Source organism: Spermophilus citellus, assembly GCF_964194105.1.
Source record: "Spermophilus citellus genome assembly, chromosome: 19".
Taxonomy (NCBI): Eukaryota; Metazoa; Chordata; class Mammalia; order Rodentia; family Sciuridae; genus Spermophilus; species Spermophilus citellus.
The window spans coordinates 1,360,717-1,387,718 of NC_138201.1; the positions used below are offsets into that span (position 1 = coordinate 1,360,717).

The window sequence follows — 27,002 nt, forward strand, 5'->3', positions numbered from 1 at the left end:
TGGGAAAAGGGAAGAGTGGCAAATATCCGTTTTGAGTGCTGAAATCTATGTGGGTGAAGAAATGAGAAGGGGAACTGTCAATAGAGAACTATTAACTTTTGATGGTGGTGGGATTTTTTTTCAAGTTCAGATTCATTCTCGTTGCCTTTCAGCAGTGATTTGGGAGCAGCGACTGTGTCCAGCCGTCACCCATGTTTTATCTCCTGTAATGTTTGGGTATTGTGAAAAGGCCCTCGAGGTACTCATTTTAGGGTTTGCAGGAGAGGGTGTTGCCATGGGTTTCTACCAGGAGAATGCACCTGTGTTGCCCTGATAGTTCTGAAAACAATCAGGGGAAGTATGTTGTATACAAAAGTCAACAGTGGGCCGTGCACCTAATTGGAAAGTGAGTGGTCCATCGGAGTCACAGACCCGGCGTGGGTGGCACCGGGCTGTTGGAAATAACGGGTCCCTACTTTGCACTTAATTATACTGTCAGCGTTTATCTATCTATTATAGTCCTCAAGCCTTCTCAGAGGCCACAGCTCTCTTCCTAAACCCACAAATTATCCTGTATTATGTGCAGTACATATGAGTATAGTGTATATTTTTGCTTTCTGAACATCGCAGTTTTTGAAAAAGTGCCAATTTAGAATAAAGAAGCCACACTGGGAGGTCACTAGCAGGTTTTCAACATATATCTGAAATTCTCCGAGGGTATCATTTGACAGTGGAAAGGAAAGAGAGAAACGATCTTGGTTTCACAGCCTTTCTGCTTAAGAGAAAAGCATGTTGTTCTTGTAAAGCATGGATTCTTGCATAGAAAATGCCTCCTATCACAGGCTGAATAAAGGCGATGCTTCAAGTTTGATTAATCTGGCAATATGAAATGCAGCATAAGGTGTTGTTTGAGAAATTGGACAATATGTAGCGCAGTTGAGCCTCGGTAGCTCCTGTGAGCCTCATAGGTGCAGATACGACTGTCAAAGTTTCAGCGCCTGAGAAAAGGTATATGTTCATCCATAAATACATAACCACCTGTGTATGCATATTCATCAGCACTCTACAACAAATGCCACGGTGGAGTCTTAGGAGGCAAAGAAATACTGTAAATTACGGTTTGCTCCAGGATAGAAGCATGGATCTTGCATCTGCAACTCATTCTGCCTGAAGACAATTCCTTCTGATTTTAAGTCCAGCCAGAAAGATCAGTTCTATCGGGAGATTACAACATGCCTCTGAGAAATGATTACTTAGTTTAGAAGACAGCATTGTGATTAAAAATTCATGACTGTAGAATTAAAAAAAAAAAAAGAAAGAAAAAGAACCCACTCTTTCCTTTAAGGCTTATGTCAGACTTGCAATGAAGTTAGAATGAACAGGAGCCTGAGCTTTTCAATGCTGGGATGACGGTAGTTTTCAAATTGTTGTGTGAAACAGGATTGCTAGTTGGCATATGATGCTTCCAACTGCCTAATTGATAGTCAGAAACTTTATTTTTGTATTTTTTGGCAATCCTTGGAGTTTTATTCTGTAGCATTTTTTTTAAAATGTATGCCCGATCTTCTGGAAAAGGTTTTCCCTCCGTCCCACCTCGTGGCATGACCTCTGCTGGATGCTGACGCTAGCCAGCCAAGAAGCAAAGGAACATGACCTCCGAGACTCCCTGTCCTCACCAGTGGTCTCGTCTGGGCCTGGGGCTTGCAGCAGTACTAACCTCTCTTGCTGTGTCTTCTCTTTAGAGAATGGCCATGGTCTCTGCGATGTCCTGGGTCCTGTACTTGTGGATAAGTGCCTGTGCCATGCTGCTCTGCCATGGGTCCCTTCAGCACACCTTCCAGCAGCACCACCTACACAGACCAGGTAAGGGAGCTGCTCCTCAGCCCTCTGGTCCCGCCGCCGGGCCCCTCACAGATGGAAAGTGCGAGGGACAGAATGGGCTAGTGTGGGCAGCTGCATTCCAGAACATTCTGCTGGTTTGGTGCTGTGGGGGAAGGAGAGGGAACGGTGGTGCCTGGGAGGCATTTCTATTAATCTCTCAGAACAGGCGGATCTCCAAGTGACCCCAGCCCTGGCACACACCTCCAGGGGTTGAAGCCATTTGTTTTTGGATGCTTTGGCCAATGGCAAAATATTCCACAAAAGGTGGAATAACTTTCAAGAGTCTTGGGGAAGCACAGTGTCACCTTTGCCCGTCTGTCCCTGGCATGCTTCCCCACTGGGTGTAGATGCTACCGTCAATCCGTGTGTGGTGAAGGATTTTCGGGGGAGGTAGTCCCCAAACTAACTTCAGAAATAAGTTGTCAGTGAAAGAGAAGCTGAAGAAGGAGAGATGTGCTCTTTCTTTTCGGGTTAAAGCGCCTCCTGTCCTTTCTCCTCCACTGGGTTCCTCTGGTATGCTGGGTAGGCTCCGCCCTAGGCGCCCCCTCCTCCTGCAGGAGCCAGCTCCCTGTCCCCTGATTTTCTGGATCATTCTCTTGTGTTTCCTGCTCTTCCCTGGCCCCCTCTACAGCCTGGGCTTCCCCCCTCAGTCCCTCCCAGTGCGCTCTCTTATCTTCCCTGCGGCCGCCCTCTGGGGACCAGTTGCGCGCCCAAGTTCTGACCTCCGTGGGGACTGCTTCGGGCCCTCCACCCTCCCCAAATGTCCTCCACCCCCTCGCACGGCTTCCTTTCCCGGCTGCGGTCCGGCGGCTCTGCCCGGCTCTGCTGCGGCCTGGACGCCCCGGGGTTTGGGTACAGCCCTGCGGCAGCACCCGCAGCTCCCCCGCCAGCAGCTGTGCCGGCCCAGGGCTGGCGAGCAGGTGCAGCGAGATGCTCAGCAGCACCAGGCTGCAGGCGGCGCCCGTGCTTCGGCTCGCGCTTCGGACCCGCCGGGAGGAGTGGCAGGAGCCAGGCGGGTGGCCGGTGCGGGGTCAAGGTCCGGCCGAGGGGCAGGCAGGCGGCCCCAGCTCCCCTCAGCCTGCCTGGCTGCTGTGATTCCGGCGCCCTGGTCCAGCCCCATGCAGAACCGCTGACCCCGGAGCTGGGTGTCCAGGTGCAAGTAACAAACGTGGGCGTGGGCATCCCTGAATCCCGAATCTTCCCGGGCAGAAAATGCTTTGACTTGTGACAGGGTCGTGCACATAGCGCGGGAAATCTGCCTTCGTGGCAACACTAACAGAAAGAATTCCCCAGAGACAAGGCGTGGGAAGGGTTCGTTCCAACTGGGCTTCATGTTCTGCAAGTGGCTGTGACCCCCACCTCCTGGAGCCCCACCCACTTTGCCTTGGAGACGGAAGTTCACCAGGGCTGGGTGACTTGACTCAGACCACAGAACCAATGGCTGCAATTCCAACGGGAGTCAGTCCATCTGATTTCTGCCCAGAGACCTGGGAGCATAGGAGGGGAACCATGGAATGGCCTCTTAAAGGAGGTGAATGATACAATATTCATGATAGGCCTCTGCAAGGGCCTCTTGGAGTGTTCAGCCCATCCTGGGAGGTGGCACTTGGACAGGGGACAGCAGAGCTCAGGCCTGGCTGCCATCTCTGTCACTTAACATGAGTGAGGTGACCTTGGGCAATTGACTTTTTTCTCTGAGCTCATTTCCCATCTGGAGATACGTTGAGGATGTAAATAAAATGACTTCCCAGAAACCCCTTTGTAAACTGTAAAGCTCTTCCTAAGTGTGGGTCATTACTGGCATCCCTCTTGGCAGACAACCACCTGCAAGCCAGGGATGCGGAATGAGTCAAGTTTTACTGTGTACATAGCTAAGAGTACACAAAGCTAGGACCCCTCCCTAAAGGGTTGTGGCTCCGTGGTAGTGCTCTCATCTGCATGTGTGAGGCACTCGGTTTGATCCATAATAAAGGTATTATGTCCATCTACAATTAAAAAGTATATTTTTTAAAAAGTCTGTTTTTTTTTTTAAATCACATGGAACATGGCTACAACATAACCACCAAATACTGTTTATCTTTATGCCCTGTGTAATCATAGACATGGTACAGTTTACCATGAGCATTCGTATTTTTTATTACCAATCAGCGTACAGGTTTGTTTTTCTCTCTCTTTTTTTTTTTTTCATAGCAGTTTAAGGCTATTATGTGTATCAGAAAACTCCTGTCTTTAGGATTTCTTTTTTTTTTTTAAGAGAGAGAGGGGGGGAGAATTTTAATATTTATTTTTAGTTTTCGGCGGACACACATCTTTGTTTTTTGTATGTGGTGCTGAGGATCGAACCCGGGCCGCATGCATGCCAGGTGAGCGCGCTACTGCTTGAGCCACATCCCCAGCCCCTGTCTTTAGGATTTCTATTAAAACATCATATCTGTTATCTGAGAAGTACAGGTTGGGTTCTGTGATGAAATTAAACCCAGTGCTTGTTTTCCCATTCTCTGCCCTTGAATCTGTGTGTTACCAACCAGCATGGAAGAGCTGGCCGTCAGATACCCAGGAATCTGCAGCACTAGAGCCAGGGCCAAACCCACGTGCTGACATTGGGAGACCCATCTCAGCTTCACTGTAGAAATGAAGAAATTATAAAGACCCGTTTTTAGATGCAGAGATTAAAATGATATTAAACTGCAAGTCCAGTGGTTCTACAAAATATGATTATTCAACTTTCCTGGGTTTTCAACAATAGCTCCAAAGATTAAAGTAATAGATCTTGGTCAGAGCAATATTCTAGATTATTTCAGTCTCTTTAACACAGTCTTCTGTTTTGATTTTAAGAGTACGAATATGCTTTTTTTGGGGTGAGAGTGGTGACGTTTTTTTTGTGGGTCTTAAATCTTCAAGGACAGTAATGAAATGTGTATGAAAACAAGAAAGAAATCAGGGCCAGTAATCTGCGACAACCCACCCCTAAATGAGCAAATAAATAAATAAATAGCTGGATAAATGAGCAAAAAGGAAAAACATAATCTCATTTTCTCAAATCGGTTAAAACAAGTGACATGATGAGAAAAAACGAGGCACCGGCAGTGCCTGGGTCTGCTACATTTGCCTAAGCTTGAAAAATCGCCTCTTCAGGAAGCAGGAGCAGGCGGACTCCGCGTGCATACCAAGTATCCGAGAAATGTGCAAAATGACAAATCTTTCACTTGCGCCCGAGCCAGAGGGGAAGAGGGGGCTGCACGGCCGCCCTCACCTGGGAGGAATGGCTGCCCCCTCCCAGCCTCCCACAGGCGGCTTCCTGTCCCCTCCTCACAGAGATTGATGGCGCTCCCACCGCACGCAGCCAATTTCAGTCTCAAGAAATAATGGGCCACACTGACAGATGAGTGGAAGTGGACGCCTCATGCCCCTCGTGTGTGCTGCACCTGGAAGGCACAGCCGGCCAGGGTCCTTTAGGGGAAATGGTTAGAGGCCTGGGCCAATTTCTGCTGTCATCACATGGAATTGGGACAATGTTTTTGTGAGGCCGTGAATTTGTGATCTGTCTTCTTGGTGCGGTGGGTTTGTACACAAACAGAATGAGAATGTGTTAACTAGAAAGCTGATGGATTTTAATGTATTCGCCCGCAGTCTCTAAGCCCTTCCTATTTTTCATATTTATGGTATTAGGAATGCATCATTTATTTTCACTTAACTCACTAGTTAAGGAAGATTAAAACAGTCAATCAAATGAAAGTGAATTTCAAAATTATAAATGAGTCAAAAGGGCTGTAGATTAACGGATTTCGTAATTTCAGTAATTTAACGTTTGGCCAGATCCGGTTGTTTGGGGAATGATGTAGGTGATCACCTAACCTGAAGTGTGTTTGTGCCTGGTGTTTTCCATGGTGACGCTCTAGGGAGGACACGGCTCTCTGTGTGAAAACTCAGAGTTGTGTTTGTGTTGTTGCAGGTAATTAGAGCTGGCAGCTTCAGCTTTGCGAGCTCACCCGCGTGTGCGTAACAGGTGTGAAGGGATGAATGGCGTGCCAAACGTAGCCTTCTAATTTGAGGTTAGCTTCTCCTCCTTATGGAGGTATGAGTTATGGCAGCAGCTTTAATGGTGACTTAGATTTAGGTGTGTGGGTAGATGTGTAGGGGGTGGCCTTAAAACTTAATAGGGATCATCTCAAAATTCTTCGGCAAGAAGAGGTTCTTTGGTGATTTAAAATTGTGTAGATAAATTACAGGAGACAAGAAGTCATAAGTATATAATGAATCACTGATTCTTGAGTCATTGCTATTTTATTGACAGGGGTGTGTGGAATTGATATAAAGAAAGACTACCCTAAATAGAATCATCTATGTAATTTATACTTGACAGGATTTAAGGCTACATTAAACAAACTGTGTGTGTTAGAAGTATTCATTGAGGACTTAATTATTACATACTGAACGTCACCATCCATTTTAACGTATGGCATGTTTGTTAAATTATTTGAAAGCATTCTTATATTCTTTATACTTAGTTTTACCTTGCTATTAAAAATTGCTTTCTACAAAGCTGCTTAAGGAATATGCATTAGAATACCAAGATACATTACAATAAAGGGCTAGTCTTATAATTTTAACATAAAAGAAAGAGTGGACATACCAGTGGTACATACTGGCTTTTTAAGAATGCCTCCCAGAGCAGGTGGCTAAGCGTAGTGAATGGGTCGGAGGATTACAGCAGACAGGCTGTTATTTGGTGTAAGCTGGTGTAGTGATAATCCATTGATCCTCTGATTGATGATATTGACTTCATCCTAGAGTCAGAACTCAGCTATGGACATTTGCTAAAACCCCCAAACATCGAAACCAAGTAGAGAGGCAAATCAACATTTCTTATCAATCCTGTGAATGTATCAGAAACTGTACCATACTACACACATGATTACTGATTTGAGCTCAAGCCTACAGCTTCAGTTCACAGTTAAGAAAAACAGCTGTTATACCACACTGCAAACAAAGATATCAAGAATTAGCACAAATGAATGTTCATGTTCAGTTGCTAATTTCTTAAAATTCGTTTAAGATGATAATTTGAGCTCATTTTTAAAATTCTTTCCATTTTATGTCTTGTGTGAAAACCTCAGAGTTCAAATACATCCACACAGGTGAACCATTTTTTTGAAAATCATTTGGTAATGTCTCTCAATGTGTGAAATGTGTAAGCCTCTATACACATTTCTATTTCCAGAAGGCTACTACCAAGATTACTGGATGAGTGTGAGAGGATGTATACTTGTTAAGGTTCAGTCATTGCAACGATGGTTTTAATTGCAAAAAAATAAGAGAAAGTTTCACCTCCATTAAACTCCTATTGGTAAAGAGAATCCTGGCGCATCTCCACTGGTGTCGCCACTGCAGGGGCCGAGATGTGCGTATGTGTGCTGACGTGGAGAAACACCCAGGATGTCTCACTGAGCAAAGAAAACAGGGAACAGAGTACACTATGGAGAATGATTTTGGAAGAAAAAAATCATACTTGTGCATGCACAAAACAAATGTCAGACTGGATGGGGACAGTGTGTTCGTGGACTGGCTACCTCCAGGGGCAAGGCTGGAATGGTTACACTTTGACTCCCTGTAATTCTGCATTTTTTTTGATTCATTATCGGCATTAACATCTTTTGCTTTTTAATGAAAAGCTTAACATGTTAGGCATAAAGAGTTTTAATGGTAAAATTAGAAATATGCCAAACGGTATTTCTAGTTAAAGAATCAATAAGGGGGCATCGGTAAGACAATTCTGGGAGGCACTTCTCCTAGGAGCCTTGATGTAGTGAGATGTCTAGGCTGGCTTCCTCAAGTTGTGCTTCCTGGACCCTGGACCCTGAGAAGCCCCAGGGATCAGTGTTGGTGGGCTGCCGGGGAAGCTCTTGTGCACTGTGTGTTCTGCTCTTAGAGACTGGCGGCACCCGCACCTTCTGGAAGGATTTGCGGTTGAGAGGTCTGGTTTTGTACAATGAAGATTTTCCAGACTTTTCTTTGTTTAAATTTAGATTTCAGCATCTACAGCGTCTATTCAAATTATGGGCATTGAGAAGTGTTAGCAGAATACAACAATTTCTAATAGGGCATTATGTAAAATTGTGGATGTGTAACCGTCGTGATTCTGCAATCTGCATTTGGGGTAAAATTGGGAGTTCATAACCCACTTCAATCTAATGTATGAAATATGATATGTCAAGAGCTTTGTAATGTTGTGAACAACCAATAAATAAATAAATAAATAAATAAAGAGAAGTGTTTGTCAAGGCAATTCTGGAATCTGGTGCAATTCACCATTCTTATTTTTCCCACTGAGGTACTTAGCATACAGTGGGTGCTCAGGAAGCACTTTCAGTCATTAGGGGAGGGGTCTTAAACTCTCCCTTTAGTGCTACCACTTGAGTGTGAGTGAGTGGGAGTGTAAATGTAAGATGAGATCGTATGTATCTGTGTGTGTTTGCAATTCATCGACCTCTCGATACAGAGTCGTGTGGCAGAACGTCACTGATTACTTCCAAGTGTAGTCAGACATTAAGTCCCTCTGACTGCTAGTCACAGGATAGGCACTGCCCCATCACCGTAGAGTTGAAAAACACTGGTGTTGAGAGACCCAAGAGGAAACTTCCCTTAGTAAATGGGACGGTTCTTTTACTTTCCAAGTCTTTCGAGAGCAAGAGAAAAATCCAGAGAGGACGTAACAGCAGATGAGCAGTTCTTTTTCTTTCTTTAGGGTAAAGAGAAAATGAATTATTTCATTAATAGTTGGTATGAATTAATTAAATTTCCAAAGAAAATGTCCTCCAAGCACACAGGAAGCTCCCTTGGCCCATTGTTTCTTGCTCCTTCCTGAAATGAAGTCCTAGAGAAAGAAAAGAGGAGTGCTGTACTCAGAGAGGTTTTCCTGATGCAGATCCCTGCTTCGTGCAGGGAAGGGTCAGACCAGGGGTCGCCCGGAGTGGTCCACAGGAGGGAAGGCCGCCCCCCACCCTCAGGGACGCTCTTCTGCGGAGGCCCCTCCTGGCAGCCAGCTCCGGGGCACCCTTGTTGACCTTCCCTGCTAGGGTGGCTCCGCGTCATTCAGTAAGGAGTCCCAGCCTATGGAGTGGGCCAGCGTCCCAAGAGTGGGCTGATGGAGTCACGGGCTTCCAGCGAAGATGTCACCTCCCAGATTAGCTGAGCCGCTCACAGTGGGGAGAGTCTTCCAGCTGAGACTCCCCACGCGTCCTGGAGCAGGGTCAGTGGGCACGCTTCCCACTGAGTCAGCCCAGGAAGGTATTCAGGAAGTCTGTGCTCACAGACCAGGCTGGGGCCAAGTGAGAACCTCCTCCCCTCCCAAATCCAAACACTGGTGGGAAGGGACCTCCGCAGCCTCCTGTGATGTCACAGTAGGAGGAACCCGTGTGGGAGTCGGAGGCTGCAGATCTCCCTCAGCTGAGGGAGCAGGGCTGGGGGGCTGTTCCTTGGCTCATGCCTTCTGTTAGCTGATAAGGTTCTGACTGCTCCAAACTGACTTGTTCATCTTACCCATTTGGAACAGTGGGATTTAGCATGGAATTACCTTTGTGCTTTAAAGGAGCCTTGGGCTGAGACCACTTGACAGTCTTCTGGGTGGTTTCATAGGTGCAAGGCAAGGGCTTCAGGGCAGCAGGAAGGAGCAAGCCTGGGGGCCTGGCATTGGGAAATGCTGCGCGTGGGGCCCCTGAGATGGGCCCGGGCGAGCCAACCACAGACATTCGCAGGCAGGCCAGAAACGTGCTCGGATGTGTAACTTCCTTACCTGGTAAGAGTCAGGTGGGCCAGACTGACACTAAGGGCTCTCCTACCTGCAGACCGTCAAGGTACAGCCTTAGCCAAGGCTGTCTCCCACGCCTGCCTCTCGTGGTCCCGAGTGAGTGTGCTGAACAGGTAGTGGGCCCAGAAGACATGCCCTAGGCCCACCTTCTCAGCCTGCCTTCCTGCTGTGGCGCTCTGGTCCTACCTAGGAATGCCCCACAGGATGGAGCATTGCGCCGCTTAGCCCTCACGGGCCCCCAGTGCTTTGCCGGGCCTTCCAGAAGCAGAGGTTTCGCCTGGTGAAGCCAGCATTGTGATCAGAGGTCTCGTTTGAATCTCAGCTAAAAATCAATTAATTTTATTTTAGATTAAAGTTTGGGAGAAATAGTCATCAGTAAGTGTAATAAAACAGAGATAAGCACCAGGCAGCACAGCAATGCCTGTATAAAACTCTTAATTTAATCTTTTGTTAAAGTTCTCAAACCCAGCTTGTAGCCCACTGGTGGGTTATAAATCTGTCTTGAAACCCAAGCTTTCTTCTTTGTTCTTTGGGGCAAATGATTCACGATTTCATGTTCGTTAATTTGGTGTAAGAATAAAGACAACTTATTAGTAAACCAAGTTATCATTCTGCTAGAAAATGACCCATCGCTAGGATTCACTGAGCTTTGTCGACTCCGTGTTGAACCAGGAAAGCTGGCTGTTAGCTCTTGGAAACACTGCAAATAATTAGGATCCATCCAATTTCAGGAAGGATAATGCGTCATCAGTGTATATCGTGAGTGTTGTCTCAAGTTGCTAATGATTTTCAATTGCTGTGGTCTTTGCTTTTTAATTATAAATTAATGTTGCTTTGGTGAGTTTCCTCATTATCAATTAGGTCTTCTCTGCACTCTTGGGTTAACTATGTAGTAGAGGTGATGCATATTTGCACATTCTGCACTTAAATTTTTAAAATTTTTTGTTTGATTTTTTTTTTCTGACAACTAGATGATTTGGTCAGCTTTTCTTAAATGCAACTAAAATACCTGACAGGAGCAATGTAGAGGAGGAAAAGTTTTAGAGGTCTTAGTCCATAGATGGCCAGCTCCATAGCTCGGGCCTGAGGTGAGGCAGAACATCATGACAGAAAGGGCATGCAGGAGTCAGCAGCTCAGGACGTTGATGATGAGGAAGCAGAGAGAGAGAACTCTTCTCTCCAGAGACAGAATATACACCCTAAAGGCATGCCCCCCAGTGACCCACCTCTTGCAGCCATACTGTACCCTTGAAGTTACCACCCAGGTACTCACATCAGTGGATTAATCCACCTGTTAGGTCACAGCTCCTGTGACTGAGTCATACTCACCCCTGAACATGCCTGCATTTTCTCACACATGGACTTTTGGGGGGTGCCTCATATCTAAACCATAGCAGTAGAATCTCCCTCATTCCTGAATGGCAAAGGTAGGCTCAGAGATGGTTAAGGGACATTCTTACTGCTGACAGACGTGTCTGTCACCACTGTAAAATGTGCTGTGTGGTAGCCCTTGCATGGCAACAGCATTTATTCCCTGCCTGTGAACCCCCACAGCATTCTCTTGTGATAGGTGACATTTAAAAATTTTTATATTCATAGGGGAATCATTTTATAACCCAGGAACATGTCAGTTGGCTCATCGTGTCTTGTAGAAATGATTAGTGATTGATAAGTACTTCTTTCTAAGAATTTGTCATCTGAGAATTTCCCGCCAGGAAGCAGGAACAGGTGGGAACTAGATGTTTCACCTCTTCTGGGCACTGTGGTCAGGGGGTTTGAAAACCATTTCTGTTCAGAAATTCTATTTGGAGACTGGTCTTCATGGAACTCAGAATTTAAAAAACAGATACTGTAGTGAAAAAAATCAGTAACTCAAGCCCCTTTTTGGAAATTAAACGATGAAGATGTGAACGTGCCATTTGGAAGTTTCCCAGATGAAGTCTTTGAATTGGTTTGGTAGCTTCTCGTGGCTCCTCGTCTGCAGGAAGTGCAGGGCGCCCCATCCTGGAGAGATGTCTGGGAACCAGGTCACTGGGTGAACATTTGTAGGGCGACACTTTTGACAGCTGCTCCCAGGATTGTCTAGCGGGAAGGGCAAATTTATGGTGTGCGTGTTGCCAGCCCCTACTTCCATCCTGCTCAGGCCCACGTAATCAATAACAGTGGTCTTTCCTGCAGGGCCTGGATATGATCTTGGAATCTTCCCTGTCCTCCTCTCCACGCGGTCTATCACATGATTGACATGGGCGTGCGGGTGTCGAGCCTTAGACTATCCCTGATGAGGGTAAATTGGCTGAGCATCTTCAGAGTTCCTCTTTATCCAAAAAAAAAAAAAAAAAAAAGGTGGGGGGAAGCATTCCACAATACCCTTTTTATTTAAACAAGAAATGAACACTATTTTAATCAAATCCCATTGAAGTGGAAAGCGTCACCCATTTGCAGTAGCTACCTTTGTTTTCATAGTGATTTCAGACAATTCTGACTGCTGAGAGCTTCAAGACTTATTTTTTTTCCCCAGGAAATGTTGACTCCTTCCCCCATTCCTCTCTGACTCCACACCTGAGTGCGAACCTGCTTGTGATATAGGCTGAGCGGGATGCTGGGTGATCTTAAAGCAGAGTTCATTCCTGGCAGAGATAGTGACTCTGGACGCCTTCGTGAAGTGGGTGATCTTGTGTTGGATTTTGAAGCCTGGTTAGGAGGTTGACTGGTGGGAAGAGGTCAGGGGTCCCCTGGGTTGCCAGGGGAGCAGAACAAGTCCAGACTGGAGACAGGCCAGCGGCCCAAGATGACCAGAGGTCCTGCCCCAGTTAAAACACATTTTGTATCAGTCCAATTAAAGCAAAAGCAAGATTTATTTTCCTACTTACTGCTTCCCCATGTGAAGGCTGCCTTATCAGTGCCCAGAGGTGATGATAGATGGAGAACTAGGCGAGACAGAAAGGAAGCGCCCAGTGTCACAAAGAAGATCAAGTCTGTTAATTACCAGAGAAGCAGCCGCCTCGCTCCAGGCAGACTCGGAGCCCCAGGACTTTCTCACCTCTGCATTATTATCCTTGTGCCCTAAAAGATGAGCTATGTTGCTAGTGTTGAGTTTAAGTAACTGGGTCTCATATTAAAGGAAGCTCTGTATCTTTAACTCAAAGCCCAAGGAGAATAATTTTTAAAATACAACACATTTAATACTTGGTATTTAACACATGTTTATTGACCACTCCTAGGTGCAGAGAATTATGCTTCCCCAGAAGTAATAAACATGTATTTTGTAACACTGTGTAATACTGAGTTCTGAGATCCCCACCAGATTATAGCTCTGTGAAGGGAGAGGCTTGGCCATCTCCAGTGCCAGGAACACAGTCAGACACCGAGGACAAGTGAATGCTTGCTGAATGAATGAGTGGGTGGTACTGGACATCTGAAATCCTTGCCGTAGCCTCGTGAGGTGGGACGTCTTCCCATCCTACCAACAAGGAGAAACCCTAAAGGAACAAGTTACCTGGGTCATTCATGGCCATCCATCCGGCAGAAGAGGGCCACCTGGGGACTTCTGTGGCCTCTGAATAGTGGTTGGGGTTCCTCAGGGCCTGCTGCGAGGCTTCTCCTCCTTCCTGGGCTAGGACAGCATCTGTAATGCAGTGCTCTGTGGCCACTCCTGCCGCCCCCTTGCACAGGCACAGTGTGGGTGCTCATGGGGAAGGTGGGCAGGAAGCGCTGGCCATCTGTGGACTCTGTGGGCTGTTCCTTGCACCTGGACAAGTTCTGCCTGCAGGGATCTCAGCAAGGCATCTTGATGGATGGAAACCACCCAGTGCCTGCTATGTGGAGGGCCACCACGCTGTGTCTGCCAGGCAGGCCTGTCCTGCGGCGTTTTGTGTGGTCTGCAGCATGCTGGGCGGGGGAGTTATGGCAGAGTCATGCCCTGGTCTTCCTCTGCTGTGCACACAGGCCTGGCTGGGAGTGCGCTTTCTCTCCTTTACTCCTGGACTGCACTCCGTCTGCAAGTACCTTGAATAGGCCTCCAGTTTCCAAGTTGCTTCCTCCCTCCCTCCCTCCCTTCAGACTTAGGAGTGCCTTTTGTGCTCCACACCAGGAAGTAGCAGCACAAGGTAAATCTGCATTTACCAGACTGGGTCTCAGTTCAGATTTTTCTGCTATACTTAAAATTGGAGTTATAAATCATTTACAGTGGAAAAGAATTCTCTCCAACTACAGTGTGGCTTTTTTTGATAATATTTTTTTGGCATTTATCATGTTGAGACTTTATAAATCATGTAGAATATTGTAAAGTCGGCTGACCTTTCTGGTAAGTGATTTGATCATTGGCCACAGCGTCTTTTTGCTGAAATATTGAATTTGCTGTCTTTCAGATAAAACTCGCCAGGCCTACAGCCCAATAACATGTTGTAAAAACTGCTTGTGTAATCAGACCACAAATCTTCCTTTCCACTTGCTGTCACCATCCAGATAAATACCTTCTTCTGTTCTGGAAGTGGCCCCTGGCCGGGGGTGGCGGTCTCCCAGCTCATAGCTCTTCCTCCCACAGTGATGCGGTCACAGCCTGTTTTGTGAACCCAGCTCAACCTCTGAATCCTTCCAGGCCTAGCCCTGCAGGCCCTGAGTTAAGAAGCAGGGATGGCTTGATTGACAATCACAGATATGTGGAAGCTAATTCACAATAAGTGGTGGTGGGCGGCACTACGAAAGAATAGAGTTACCTTAGATTAGGTGGAGGGGAGTCGAGGAGGGGAGGTGATATGGGACTAGGAAGGACAGTAGAATGAAACCGACATTGTTACCTCATGTCCATACATGGCGCATGACTATTCTGCTACGTGTACAATCAGAACAATGAGAAATCATACCCCATTTCTGTATATCAAAGTGCATAAGTGCATTCTACTGTTATGTGTAACTAAAACAAAGAAAAAAGACTTTAAAAATAACCATAAAAATCTTTTTAAAAAATCAAACACCCCTCCCCCAAGAACTGCCAGCTTCAGACACCTGCTCTCCACACATTCTGTACACACGGGCTCACCGGTCTCCTTGTGAGATGAAACACAAGGTCTCTTCCTGATCTGGGCTGTCCATCCAACTGGACCATACTGTCCACTTAAAACTTAGTGGTTTAAACAGTAAGGCAGGCAATGCCGAGGACTGGGACGGCTCCCGAGTGGGGCAAGCACCCTGTAGGCTTGGCATCTGCTTGCATCTTGGGAACTGGGTCACGGATTGGTCTGGGCATAGGAGACTTGAGGCTGACCTTACAGCCTTTGCGGCTGGCAGCTGTCAGCCTGAGCAGTCCGTGGGGAAGGAGCAGCGGGGTGTAACAGACAACCCAGAGACCACACCCCCCCTCTGTCATTGTCGTCCTTACTAGTGCCAGGTGTGCGTGAGTCAGTGCAAGTCTCCTGCTCCACCCGTAAAATAAGGGTTCCCATGTCTAAAATCCCTACCGTAGAGACTCTGGTAAGAGAGAGTAGACCTGGGTGCCAGAGCAGGTGGACACAGGTGGCCCCTTTGTATTGCTTACATTGTTATTGTAAACACTTACGTGGATGTCAGAACTCAGACCAAACAGGGGACTGCTTGGTTCTGACACAGGCACATTCTATCTCATGGTATTAAAAGGGCGCACGCGGAAATTTTACAACCTGAACTTAGATACTCAGTTGTGATCCCAACCAAGTCTCTGAGCAGGTGGCCCCTGGCGTGTCCTCTATGGACAGTTGCCACTGAGGGCACTGTTCAGAGGCTGGTGGTGGAGAAGCCTGACGAGTTGACTCCAACACCTAACCACCAACTCTCCCGTCCCAGGGTCAGCACTGCTGTGCTGTGGCTCTCGGGTGGGACTGTGACCCTATGATGAGTTCAAGAAAAAGGCTACTGCCCTCTGACATTTATACCGTGAATTCGTAGTTTCTCACCCGCTGTACCATTTTATTATTTTTCTCTGTTGAACCCAGTGCCTCATGTGGGCTGAGCATGCTCTCCACTATAAGATACACCCTCAGCCCCCTTTTTATTAATTGTTTTGTAATTAAAATATTCTACTCTGCCTTCATCATAGGACCAGCTCCTAAGAAGCCCAGGCCCATGTTGATAAACAGAACTGATGTGGATGTCCCTGGGATCCATCCCGGGGCACCGCCTGTCTTCTGTGTACCCCGTATCCCTACTCTGAGTGTAGGATGTTGTCTTTGCGTAGTAAGAACTGTAAGTAACACGGTGTGTCGTGCTTGAGCCTTAGCAGAGTGGTCCGCTTCGGTGGTCCGCTCTCATGCCTTAAGACTCCAGGGCACTGCGCCAGCCTGAGAGAAGGACTGTTCCAGCCGCTGGTTGAAGACATCACAGGTGACATGTGTTGGCTAATAGTGTTTCAAGTCTCCCAAGAACTGTACCCAGCCAGCACTGGCTGTCACCAAAGAGGTCCAAAGCCTTGCAGGAGCCTTGCCGAGTTCTTTGATAAAACTTTATCATCTCTTTTTAACTGTCCTCATTAACATACTTCAAAAATGCTGTTAAGTATTTCTGGCAAGAAGAGCATGTGAGTAATTCTACAGTAGTGTAAAGGATTTATTAATTATAATCTTTTCATGAGTCTATTTATATTCAATTGTGACATTAATAGGTTGCCAAAACAAACTAGAGCTAATTGTATTTAATTAAATTGTTGCAAACAAGTAAGGGTGGTTTATTACTACTGAAAGCAGAAAGCCCTATTGGTGTCCTTAGTGTGAACAGGATTTGGTGGAAACTTCTTTCTGCTAGCTGTGGCACCATTCATCAGCAAAAAGCAATACAAAAATGCTAGTTAGGGAAAGCTGGATCCTGAGGGAGCGTTGGGAAGTGCAAGCCTCCCGTAGCATTTGTAGTTGCATATCCAGTGTCAGGTCAATGAGGTTCCTGGGTGGGGGTCCTGCGGCGGGGCAGACATCCCTGTCTCCTTCCAGCCCGCCCGGGAGCTGCGAGACATCCATCTTCCCTCCCTCTCACCTTCCTCCCTCCTGTCCTCTGCCCCTCCCTCCCTCCTTCCTGCCCTCCTTTCCTCTTCCCGTCCCTCCCTCTCTTCCTTCATGGGTTTGGTGGGAGGAAGTGTCTCAGATCTGGGTTGCGCCTTACAGGAAAACAAAGCTTAAGACAAGATCTTCAGAGGTAGGAGTGGGCCCTCCCAAGAACAAGTGAGGGGTTCAGATCAGGACGGATTCTCAAGAAGAAAATGGGGTTCCTGTGGGTTAGGAGGCAGAAGGGAAGTTACATTGGGAACAGCAGGAGGTGAGGGAGGAGGTTCTGGTTTGTCAAGGAGCAGAGCTCGGGGCTTCCGAGACAGCAGGAGGCAGAACAGAGGCAGATTTTAGAAGAGCCAGAGGGAGTTAGTGCCCTGTCCCTTGAGGGTCAGAGACTTTGGGGCACCTTACGTGGACTTAGTAAGCACCAGCTGTGTGCCTGGCCTGTGCCAAGCACCTTGTCCTTAGTCCTCACACTTGACCACTTCACATACTCCTCTCGTCCTCTTTCCACCAGTGAGAGACCTGGGCCCAGAGGGGCTCAGCGGCCTGCCCACAGTGTGCGGCTGGTGAGTGGTGACGTGGATCTGAACGGGGGAGCCTGGCTCCAGACCCCGTGTGCAGGTGACAGCAGGAGAGGGGACGCCATTGACTTAGGTGGACAGTGATGGGAAGGAAACAGGAGACAGGACAGGACAGTGACACCATGGTACCGGAACCGAACACGTGGTCTTGACCGCTTCACAGGACACCGGCTCGTTCCCTGCCCGTGTGGCTCTGCTCAGGTTGGCTGCAGGCGGTGCCCCATGCCCGCGCTCTTCAGCCCAGACTTCAACGCAGCGGCTGCCTGAGCCACCAGGGTCCAGCCAGGCAGCAGAGTTCTGGAGGGTCCGACTCCAGCAGACGGTGCTGCGGCCTGGGGGGATCCCAGGTCACCTCTGCTCGGCACTCACTGCCAGTCCTGTCACGGGGCCCTATTGTGCCATGTACCGTGTCCCCAGAAGGCACTCCGTGAGGGGCGTCTGGTGAGCAGCCTTCACGAAGGCGTGGAGATGGCCCCGAGGTCCGGGGCAGACCCTCTCCACGGCATGCCGTCATTCTTAGACGCCCTGGCCTGCACATTTGTTCCTTTCAGGGTTTGAAGGAGGCTCCAGAGACCACAGGGGCTGGTCCACAAGAAGGCACAAGGGTCAATTAAAGGGGATGCCCAGACGGGATGAGCCCAGTGACACAGTCTGTGTGGCTTCCTCTCAGCTGACATGGGACTGATGGTGTCGTGAGCCTCCGCCGCTCACTGAGAGACTGGGGATGAGCCTCGGAGCTGGTGCTCCGGGGCCCCGCAGGGCCTGGTGCCCTTGGCCGCTCCCCCTCTTCGTTCATTCTTCCCATCTCCATTTCTAGAAGCGTGCCCCTTCCTTAGCTGGCAGGCAGAGACATGGCTCCTGGGTCGCATACCCCCACTTGTCATGGATCAATGCTGCGGACACGTGGATGACGGCAGGAGGCAGAGGCTTGTAGGGGGTCGGGGCTGACTTTGGAAGAAAAACGTTAATGAAGCTAAGAAAGCAGCGATGGGCAGAGGAGGCTGCCTTGTAGGTGCTAAATGACTTATTCTCAGACCCTAGGAGCCCGCTGATGCTCTTCCTTCTCTCCTTCCTTTAATTAAGTGCTCTTCTAAGGCACAGTGACCTTGGCTGAAGAGAAGTTGTTTTGGGGAAGAGTCAGGCTTCCTGAGAGCTCTTATTTAACGAACAGGGAATTTCCTCATTACCTAAAATAATCAGGGCTGCCGGGCAGAGCAGAGGGAGCTGTAACTCACCACCGTGAGGCTGCAGGGGAGGGGAAGGAGCAGGAACACTGGCTTGGTTCCCCTGCCAGGTGTGTGTGTCACAGACATCCTGACCAGGTCTGCTTTCCTGCGGATGGTCCAGGAGGATGAGGTGTGGTTTTGTGAAGCCTGACGTTCCATCCGGCCTCCTACCTCTGGGGAGTGGAGTCAGGCTGAGGGAGAGAGCAATGCAGGGGCTCTGGGCAGCCTCCGGGCAGCAGGCTCTCCCACCCTGCTCCTCGAGTTGCCCAGGAGTGTTAAGGTTGTGCTGTGGGAGGGAGTTGGGAATGGCCTTGGGGACCGTCTAGCCAAGCTCTCTTAGGTCACAGGTCAGGCCCTGCCGTGCAGGAGCTGGGTCTAGTTGGATGTCCTCCGTGCTCTCTGGGGCATGCTGAGATTTGGGATGGCTCCTCTCTCCATCCTAGACAGAACCTCGTCTGCCTCTCTGTGACTGGCAGCTCCGACTTTCTGTTCCTCCCATCAAAACCAAACCTGGAATCGCCCTTTCTCTCGGGTTTCACATCTAGTCTACCCCTCCGTCACAGTGCCTCCAGGCCCCAGCCACTGCTGGCCCCTCCACATGCCCCCTGGGCCCCGCCAGGCTTTCCTCCCTGTGGTCTTCCCCTGTCCCCCGCAGGCTGCTCCCTACCAGACATCAGGTGGCCTTGGGGGCGGGGCCTTGTCCCTTCCTGGTGCAGACTTCAGTGCTTCACGTCTCTCATCGGGGTAGGAGCCAGCTCTGCAGTAGGTCCTCCACAGTGGCCCTCCAGACATCGGCATCCCCCCACGGCCTCTTCTCGGTGGCCACTCTGCCTGCTCTGGCTCCCTGGCTGCCCCTTCAGAGACACTGGCTCTCTCAGCCGCCAGGGCTTTCCTGGAGGCCCCTGTGACCCCTCTCTCGTCCCTTCTGTTTCATTTTGTCCCCTCCCCCTCGCCCCACCCTGCCCTTCTTTCCTGTGGTGGCCATGGCTGCCCTTCCGTCAGAAGACCTCATTTACTCAACGTGTCCTGGCCAGGACCAGGACATCAGCTCCCCGGGGCAGGGACTCCACCACTGGCCTCCCTGGTACACCCAGGGCAGGGACTCCACCACCGGCCTCCCTGGTACACCCAGGGCAGGGACTCCACCACCGGCCTCCCTGGTACACCCAGGGCAGGCCGAGGCTCTTGGCAAGTATTTGATGGCTCAATAGATGAATGAAAGGGATTTCAGGACTCCTGGGGTGGAGACCTCCCCCACTTTCTTATCAAGTGGGTGTAAGAGTTCACATGTGCCTGCCCTGGCCTTCAGCTGTTTGTTGAAAATGGGTTTCCTGAGAGCTTTAGCCCCTGGACCTGCACTGCCTGCCTAGTGGCCAGGGCAGTGAGGTAAGGGTGGTCGGGGCCCAACCTGGGGGGACCAGCCCAGTGAGTGGGCCAGGGGAAGAGCACAGGCCCCCAGGCAGGTTATGGCCAGTCGTGGTGTCCACTCACACCCCTCCCACGGGATCCACTTTCACCCAGTTCCCTCATAGAAACCCAAATGGTCTGTTACTGTGATCTGTAGATATTTTTAAGTTTTTATTAAACTTTATGGATTGGTACATATTAGTCGTACAGAATTTTTTAAACTGCCGGGAATTCTAAAGGGAGGAATTTCAAATTTAAAGACCTTTTCTTCTGACGTGATAGTGTTTAACTTGTAGGGCCTTTGCGGCCGGTTGCTAACACAGTGTGCATGCACATGTGCAGGTTCACACCTTTGCACTGCTTAGCAATGACAGTGACCTAAGGAGGCAGTCTTCAAGATGGGGACATGGAAGCCATGAGTCTCCAGCAAATGACAAAGCCGCTCCACCCCGGAAGACAGTATCTGCAGCCTGTACTCCGAAGCACCCTCCTGCGGCTCACTGCTGTACGCTGCCTTCCTGGGAAGGGGCCCACAGTTACTGTGGGACTCAACTCCTAAGGAAAACAGCCATGTTCTCATCTTCTCATGGAGAGCACGTCGCTGAGGGTCTCCTCCAAGACGTGGGCAGGTCGTGTGGCCTTTCGAGGCCGATTATTAATAATGGATAGCTGAAAATAAGATTTCCCCCTCACCTGAGTCTTGAGGATCTTGGGGCCAGGGAAGAACATCTGAGTTGGTCTGTCATTGTGGCAAGTCACGGAGCCACCTCAAGTTATCTTCCAGAGAAGCCCCGAGGAGTGGGGAGGTCAGGGAGCTACTGCTGGACAGCCCCTTCTCCGGGCTGGCTCAGTGTCGCATGACATGGTCCAGCTCTGGACCAGGTTGGGATATCGCTGGCGGAACCCTGGCTTCCATTTAAACCGTCCAAGGCCCAGTAGCTGTTTTGCAGCTGTGTCAACCTCGCATAGAGTTACCACATTGAGGACCCCCGGGTCTCACACAGGCCTTGGGGACCTCCTCAGGTCTCTGCCTTCAAAGCTGGCTCTTTAGATTCTAAGTGTGGACTTTAACGTTGTCCCTGCTACTTTCTATCTTCTCTGCCTCTTACTGAAAGCCTTAGACATTACAATATCAACTACAGCTCCCAGCTTGATGGTTAATGAAAGCATAAGGACATCTATAAACTAAGAATTGATGAATTGATTTCTAAACATGAGGTGGGCATCACCGTGTTCTAGGGGTCATGGTGGCATGCTGACACTTCATTGTTTTGTGAAGTTAAGAAGGGTTTTAGGCTTCTTCTTTCATATGTGACCTATGAGATGGAAAGTCCAGGGAAAATACTATTTGGAAACACAGAAAATCTCCAGTAGTTAATTCTAGAACCATGGGTTGCATCCGAAATACAACGTGAGCCATATATATATATATATATATATATATATATAAAATTTAAAAAATTTAAGTAGCCACATTGGCAAAATTTAAAAGAGGTGAAGTTAATTAAAATGAGTTTTAATTCCAATATTTTCAGTTTCAAATTTTCCCGTGGCTGCTGGTAACAAGTTTGCACAAACTGGGTGGAGGTAGAACAACAGACATTTAGTCTTATGGAGATTGGAAGTTTGAGATCCTGTGTCCACGGGGCCGCATACCCTCTGAGGGTCCAGGAAGAACCAGCCCCTTTCTCTTCCAGCTCCTCTGGGGCTGCCTCTGCCTCCGCCCGCACGGCCTACTGTCCGTCAGGACCCCTGGCCTCACCATCAGGAAGCCGGATGTAAGACGACGTACCCAGGACAAGCCTTTACTCTCAAGATGCTGAATCCCTTTTTTTCTGTGTTAGGTAATCTTCACTCATTTGCTACATACATTGATATGTACTGGCTCTGGGGATTGGGGTCCGGGACACAGATGTGTCTTCTGGGGGCCAGGATTCTGCCCCCTGCAGTTATCATGCCTACATGTAATCAGTCTGCGGCATTATTGACGATTTCCTTCATTGTTTTACACTAACAGCGTCTCTCAATCCAGACACTCAGTTTCCATCAGAAATACTTGATCTGCACGTTAGACGTCATAAAATTTACAGCTGAAAAAAAGTCTGTTCACATGCCTGAGTTGTTCCAACCATATTTAAACATTTTCCCAGTAAGGACATCCAACATGAGCTTTGCATTTTAAATTAAATAAACACTCCTATGTCTTTGACCTCGCTTCAAGTGCTGGGTGGCCCCGTGACTGGAGCTGCAGTGGTCTTCCATCAAGCAGGAGCTGAATGCCCCTTCTCAGTTCCTCTAATTAACTTCTTTTCAGAATGTTAACTTGATGCTTTGTAGGATGAAGAAATAAGAGAATATACTTAAAATGTCAAGAGAATGGGTGTAGCTAGAAATAAAGTGGATAGCATCATTAGTAACAGCAATCAGTAATGTCCTATCAGGGAAACAAGCTATAAAGATAAAACAATTTCTAGCCAGCCCACACTTAATGGTGTTTTAAGCTTTCTCTCTTTTATATAGTACATTTTGCCTGAGAGGCTTCTCAAATGGGAGGCCGATTGTTTACCCCTAAGCTTGAAATGTACCCTTCTTGGGAAGAGAAAGAATGTCCCCTTTTTAGTGGTTTTTGGAGAGACCGCAAGTCAGCTCCTGTGTTACATTACAAGAATCATAAGAGCTCAGATTTAATACCAGAAAGAATTGCGCCAACAAAAATAATAGTGTGGCTTTTGAGACAGGCAGGCTTCTGGAATACGTTGCTCCTATTTGGCTGGAGCACATCAATCTGAACCTTGGAATTGCTTCCTGTCTCAACTCCCAAGTTTTGATTCAGAATCAATTCTCAACTTTTTTTTTTTTTTTAAGAAAAAAAGGATCCCTTATTTAAGTGTAGAAACCTACATGTCTCAGTTGGGAATATTTTAATACAATCATTATTGAGAAAAGATGAAAGTATAGGTTTGGCCCAGGAATCATCTGACGTTGAAGTAGCATCCCTTGAGGGGTGTCTGGTGACCAGGGTCTTGTCCCACCTGGATTCTCATTTGATCCCACCAGCCTGTGTGGGATGCTCGCAGATGCTGACAGGTGTCAGAGGGGAGAAGAGTGAGTGCCTGCAGACTGTCCACCCGGGCCTCAGCAGGGGGGACCAGTGTGGGGCAAGCAGGAGCAAGAGCTGCCGAAGGCAGGAGAGAGGGTGGTGCTGCTGACACGGAAGGACCAGGGGAGACCTTGAACACAGAGCATGTGGCAGAGGAGTGGACCCCGGAGTGAAGGAAGGCTGCCTGCCCTCTGGGCTTGCCCAGTTGTTGCTGTGTGGCTGACCTGCCTCGAACCTGAGGCTTTACCCCGAGTGGCCAGTCATGAGAGCCATGGTGGGTAAGAGGGATGAGAGATCTGAAGAAGTTTCTTATGAAGCGCTTGAAGCTCCGGTGTGTGAGCATCCGTCACAACCATCAGGAGCCGCCTGCTGAGGCTGAAGGCGCCTGGCGCCCCGCACTCTCTGCCCTGTGGCTTCTGCCTTCATCTGCACATGGCCTGAGTCTCAACTGGTGGAGCTGAACCCAGCCAGAGTTGCAGGCTCAGTTCTCACACTCAATCTCTAAATCGTACCCGTTCGAGTCTCCTCTTCCCTCCTCTAACCTGCAGGGCTTATCTACGCATTACCTACTGGACCTGCTGAGATCCGAGTCTTGGCATTTTTCTTTTTTTCCGTGAGATTTGAGGTTTGGACCTTAAGCCTCGTGTGCATACCTTCGTGTGTTTTTGGACCCCTCAGGGTTGGGCAGTGTCACCTTTGCAGAACGAACCAGGAGCTCACCTGATCTCCACGGGGCTTGGTTGGTGGTTGCACACCCTGTCTCGCTGTCCCCGGGCTCTCAGAGTTGGGGAACATTCTCCCTAGATGGGCAAGGGCCTGAAGCTCCAGAGAGCACGTGTGCAAGGGGAGGTGCGGGATGGCTGCGGCACAAGGTCCACTCTTGTCAGGGCCTTTCCTTCCTTGCCCTACCTTTCCCTCTGCCCTGAGCCTGCAGTCCCCATCCAAGGCCCGCCTCATCCCTCAGATACTTCCGGAACTGCAAGCTGGTGTCAGAGCTCTCAGTGCAAGGTGGCTTTTGCTGGCGGTCTTGTAGATGAGGCACAAAGGCAATCCCACCCTGCACCAAGGGCAGGAATTGGCAGATCTCCCTGTCTGTACCCAGGTGCAGGCCTCCCAGCCTGGGCCAACCACGCTGTTCCAAGCCCCAGGCACCCCTTTCCCTGCCGCCTGGCTCTTCTTCTCCACCTGGCTCCCTCCCTGGGTCTCTGCCTCTTCGCTCAGACTCCCCCGTTTCCTCAAGGGGACACAAAGCCATTTCCCAGGCAGAGGAACTGCTTCTCTTGAGCTTTACTCAGCCTGCCCAGAGAGATGGAAGGAGCCGCTCTAGGACCTCCCCACCTAAGAGCCGAGGTAGTTGTGCAATCAGCCCTGAAATGCAGAGGGCGGTGGCTGGTAAGTGTGCAATCAGCCCTTGATATGCAGAGGACAGTGGCTGGTAAGTGTGCATTCACCCCTTGATATGCAGAGGACAGAGGCTGGTAAGTGTGCATTCAGCCCTGATCTGCAGAGGGCAGTGGCTGGTAAGTGTGCAATCACCCCTTGATATGCAGAGGGCAGTGGCTAGTAAGTGTGCAATCAGCCCTGATCTGCAGAGGGCAGTGGCTTCGAGGTCCCCACAGATCCCACAGCCTGGGGGCTCAGTGCCCCTGTGTAAAGTGCTGTGGTGTTTGCCCACAACCTGCCCACACCCTCCCCAGGGGACTTAGAATGCCGAGCAGGCTGTGAGCAGTGGGTAGAAGCTGGCCGCTCGGTGTTTCTACTGGTCATTGGTCTTATTTTCTGTTGTCATTTTGCTTTCTGGTTCCTTGAGGGTCCTCAGCCCGTGGACACAGAGGCCACCTCACGCCCAGTTCATCTCCTGCTCTTGTCGCCCTCACTTCTCCTCCTGCTAACCCTGGTCCTTTCTGAAGCCCTCCGGTTCTTCACCCCTTCTGCACCCTTCCTACTGTCAGATCTTTTCATTTCTCTCAGAATTAAGTCAGAGAAGAGGACATGGATTCCTGTGTGGTCGATGGAAGATGTGTGTACTTAACAGTCATTTAGGAAGGTAATGCCTAGTTGTGAAACACTTTCACAATAAGGAAAAAGTGGTTAAATTGCCTTCAATTTTCAGCAGAAAAACAGATAACATCTCTGGTAATTTTCTACATTTTCTGTTGACCTAGTTGCTTCTTGGTGGTGTGAAGGAGGCACCCCCCTCGTGTCTGAGCCGTCCTCTCGGGGCTCTCTGCCAGCTGGCTCTGCGGTTGCCTCCACTGTGTCCTCCCACCACGGGGGACTCGTCTTTGATTCTTAGCACCTGATGTTCCTGGGGCGGCTTCCTCAAAGTCACCCCTCTTTACGTCTTTCTTAGGAGCATTGCAGTGTGAGGACTGTGCTGTCCACATCACTTTTTGCATTATTAAAAGGCATCCACCTGCATGTACTTAACTTCTGACGCTGGTACTGGGTTTGCACTTGGTGTTAGACGTTTACCTTTTAAACAAGGACCTTCTGCATCCCATGTCAGTACCCCTGTGATAACACGGTATTTTTAAATGTCTATGAACCAACACGGGATGAGAAATACCCGTTTATGAATGGCTGGACTAAGTCTCTGCCAGAAGCCCCTTCTAAGGAGTGGACAGAAGGAAAAAAAAATAGCTCTACCCTCTTTTAGTCGGCAATAACTTCTGTAGGAAGTGGAACTGGAGTATGTTTTTCCTGTTTAAGGGGGAAAAACCCTTCTTAAAAACCTACAAATGCTGAGAATACAGTTCACAGCCTGGCTTGGGGTCCGTGTGGAGTTTCCTGGTCAGGTTTGGGTTCGGCTACTTCTCAGTGGAGGGTACTTGGAAGAGGTTGGGGCAGTAACACCGTATGGCACCACAGATGGGCAAGGCCTTGCTCATAGTCAGGAGCAAATGCGTTCAAGGCAAAATGACCATTCACCCTTGCTCTAGGAGCTAGAGCCAGTGGCGTCTTCTGTGGGTACAGGACATCATTGCCTGTTCCCTAACCCATAACTACCTCCGTGACTGTCCATGTCTTTCTTAGTAGATCCAGGGGGAGACTGTGCTTAGAGGAGAGAGGGTGTCCGATGTGGGCATGGCAGGAGACTGCCCTCTCCACCATGTTTTCACTTGCATGAGGTGGTGCCACCTATGAGGATAAAAACTTGGAAGGAAGGCGGCTAATGCCCAGCACCTAGATTCAGGCGCTACTCACTCTGGCGGCTGGTGCAGATTCATCAGTACTCACCACACACCTGCAGGGAGCCACTGTTCCTGACCCTCCCCCTGGGGAGGATCCCATACTGCAGACCCTCACCTCCCCCAATGTGGGGTACCTGGCCACTGGGGGCTGGGTGTGAACCGGGCTGCCTGTGCCAGGCTCTGGGCCCTCAAGGGAGACCAAGCAGACCCTCTGGACAGGGCCTGCTGCAGCAAGTCTTTGCCTTCCTTGGCAGGGCGCCTGCTCTACTGGCCCTTGACTTCCTCTGAGTTGATGAAGAGGGAACTGCAATGATCCTTTCATGCCCTGGTGTGGCGAGTGGGGACACTTTCTGCCCCACCCAGTGGGGTCTAAGGCTTTCCTCTTCCTGACCCCACCATAGCTTGGTGGGCTGAGAGGTTGGGAGGTCGGGGGTTCTGGGAGTGTGGGGCTGAGCGTGTGAACTGGGAAATATTATACTGTCTAGAAAAGGGAAGTGGAAAACCCAGATGGCAGAGCCAGGGTATCGACTGTCCATCGCTGTCTGTGCATCTGCCCCGGGTACTGCCCGGACTTGCTCACCGAGGCTGTTTCTGTCTGTAGATGTGGTGTCCTCCTCCCCCCTTAGTCACCATCCAGTCTCGTCCTGCTTTATCCTGACAGCTATCAGGGAACTGGGAGGGCCTGGCCTAGGCTCTGCCTTGGGGCCTGTGCAGAGGCCGTGGCCAGGACTGCTTTGCAGAAGAGCTGCTGTAGCGTCCCTGCAGGGTTCACCTTAGCTCCAGGAGCTAGACATGATGACATCTTCTGTGGGTACAG

General features: G+C 49.3%; 1 protein-coding gene across 1 annotated transcript in view; it reads left to right on the forward strand.

The window, feature by feature from the left end:
* Positions 1-1,724: 1,724 nt before the first annotated feature.
* LOC308638683 (chemokine-like protein TAFA-1) overlaps positions 1,725-27,002 on the forward strand; it is a gene marked incomplete at its 5' end in the record, with an annotated part of 409,287 nt that continues 384,009 nt past the window's right edge. Inside the window, one exon of the mRNA XM_081276338.1 lies at positions 1,725-1,842. Coding sequence (XP_081132464.1) covers positions 1,725-1,842 — 118 coding nt within the window. The remainder of the gene's footprint in view (positions 1,843-27,002) is intronic.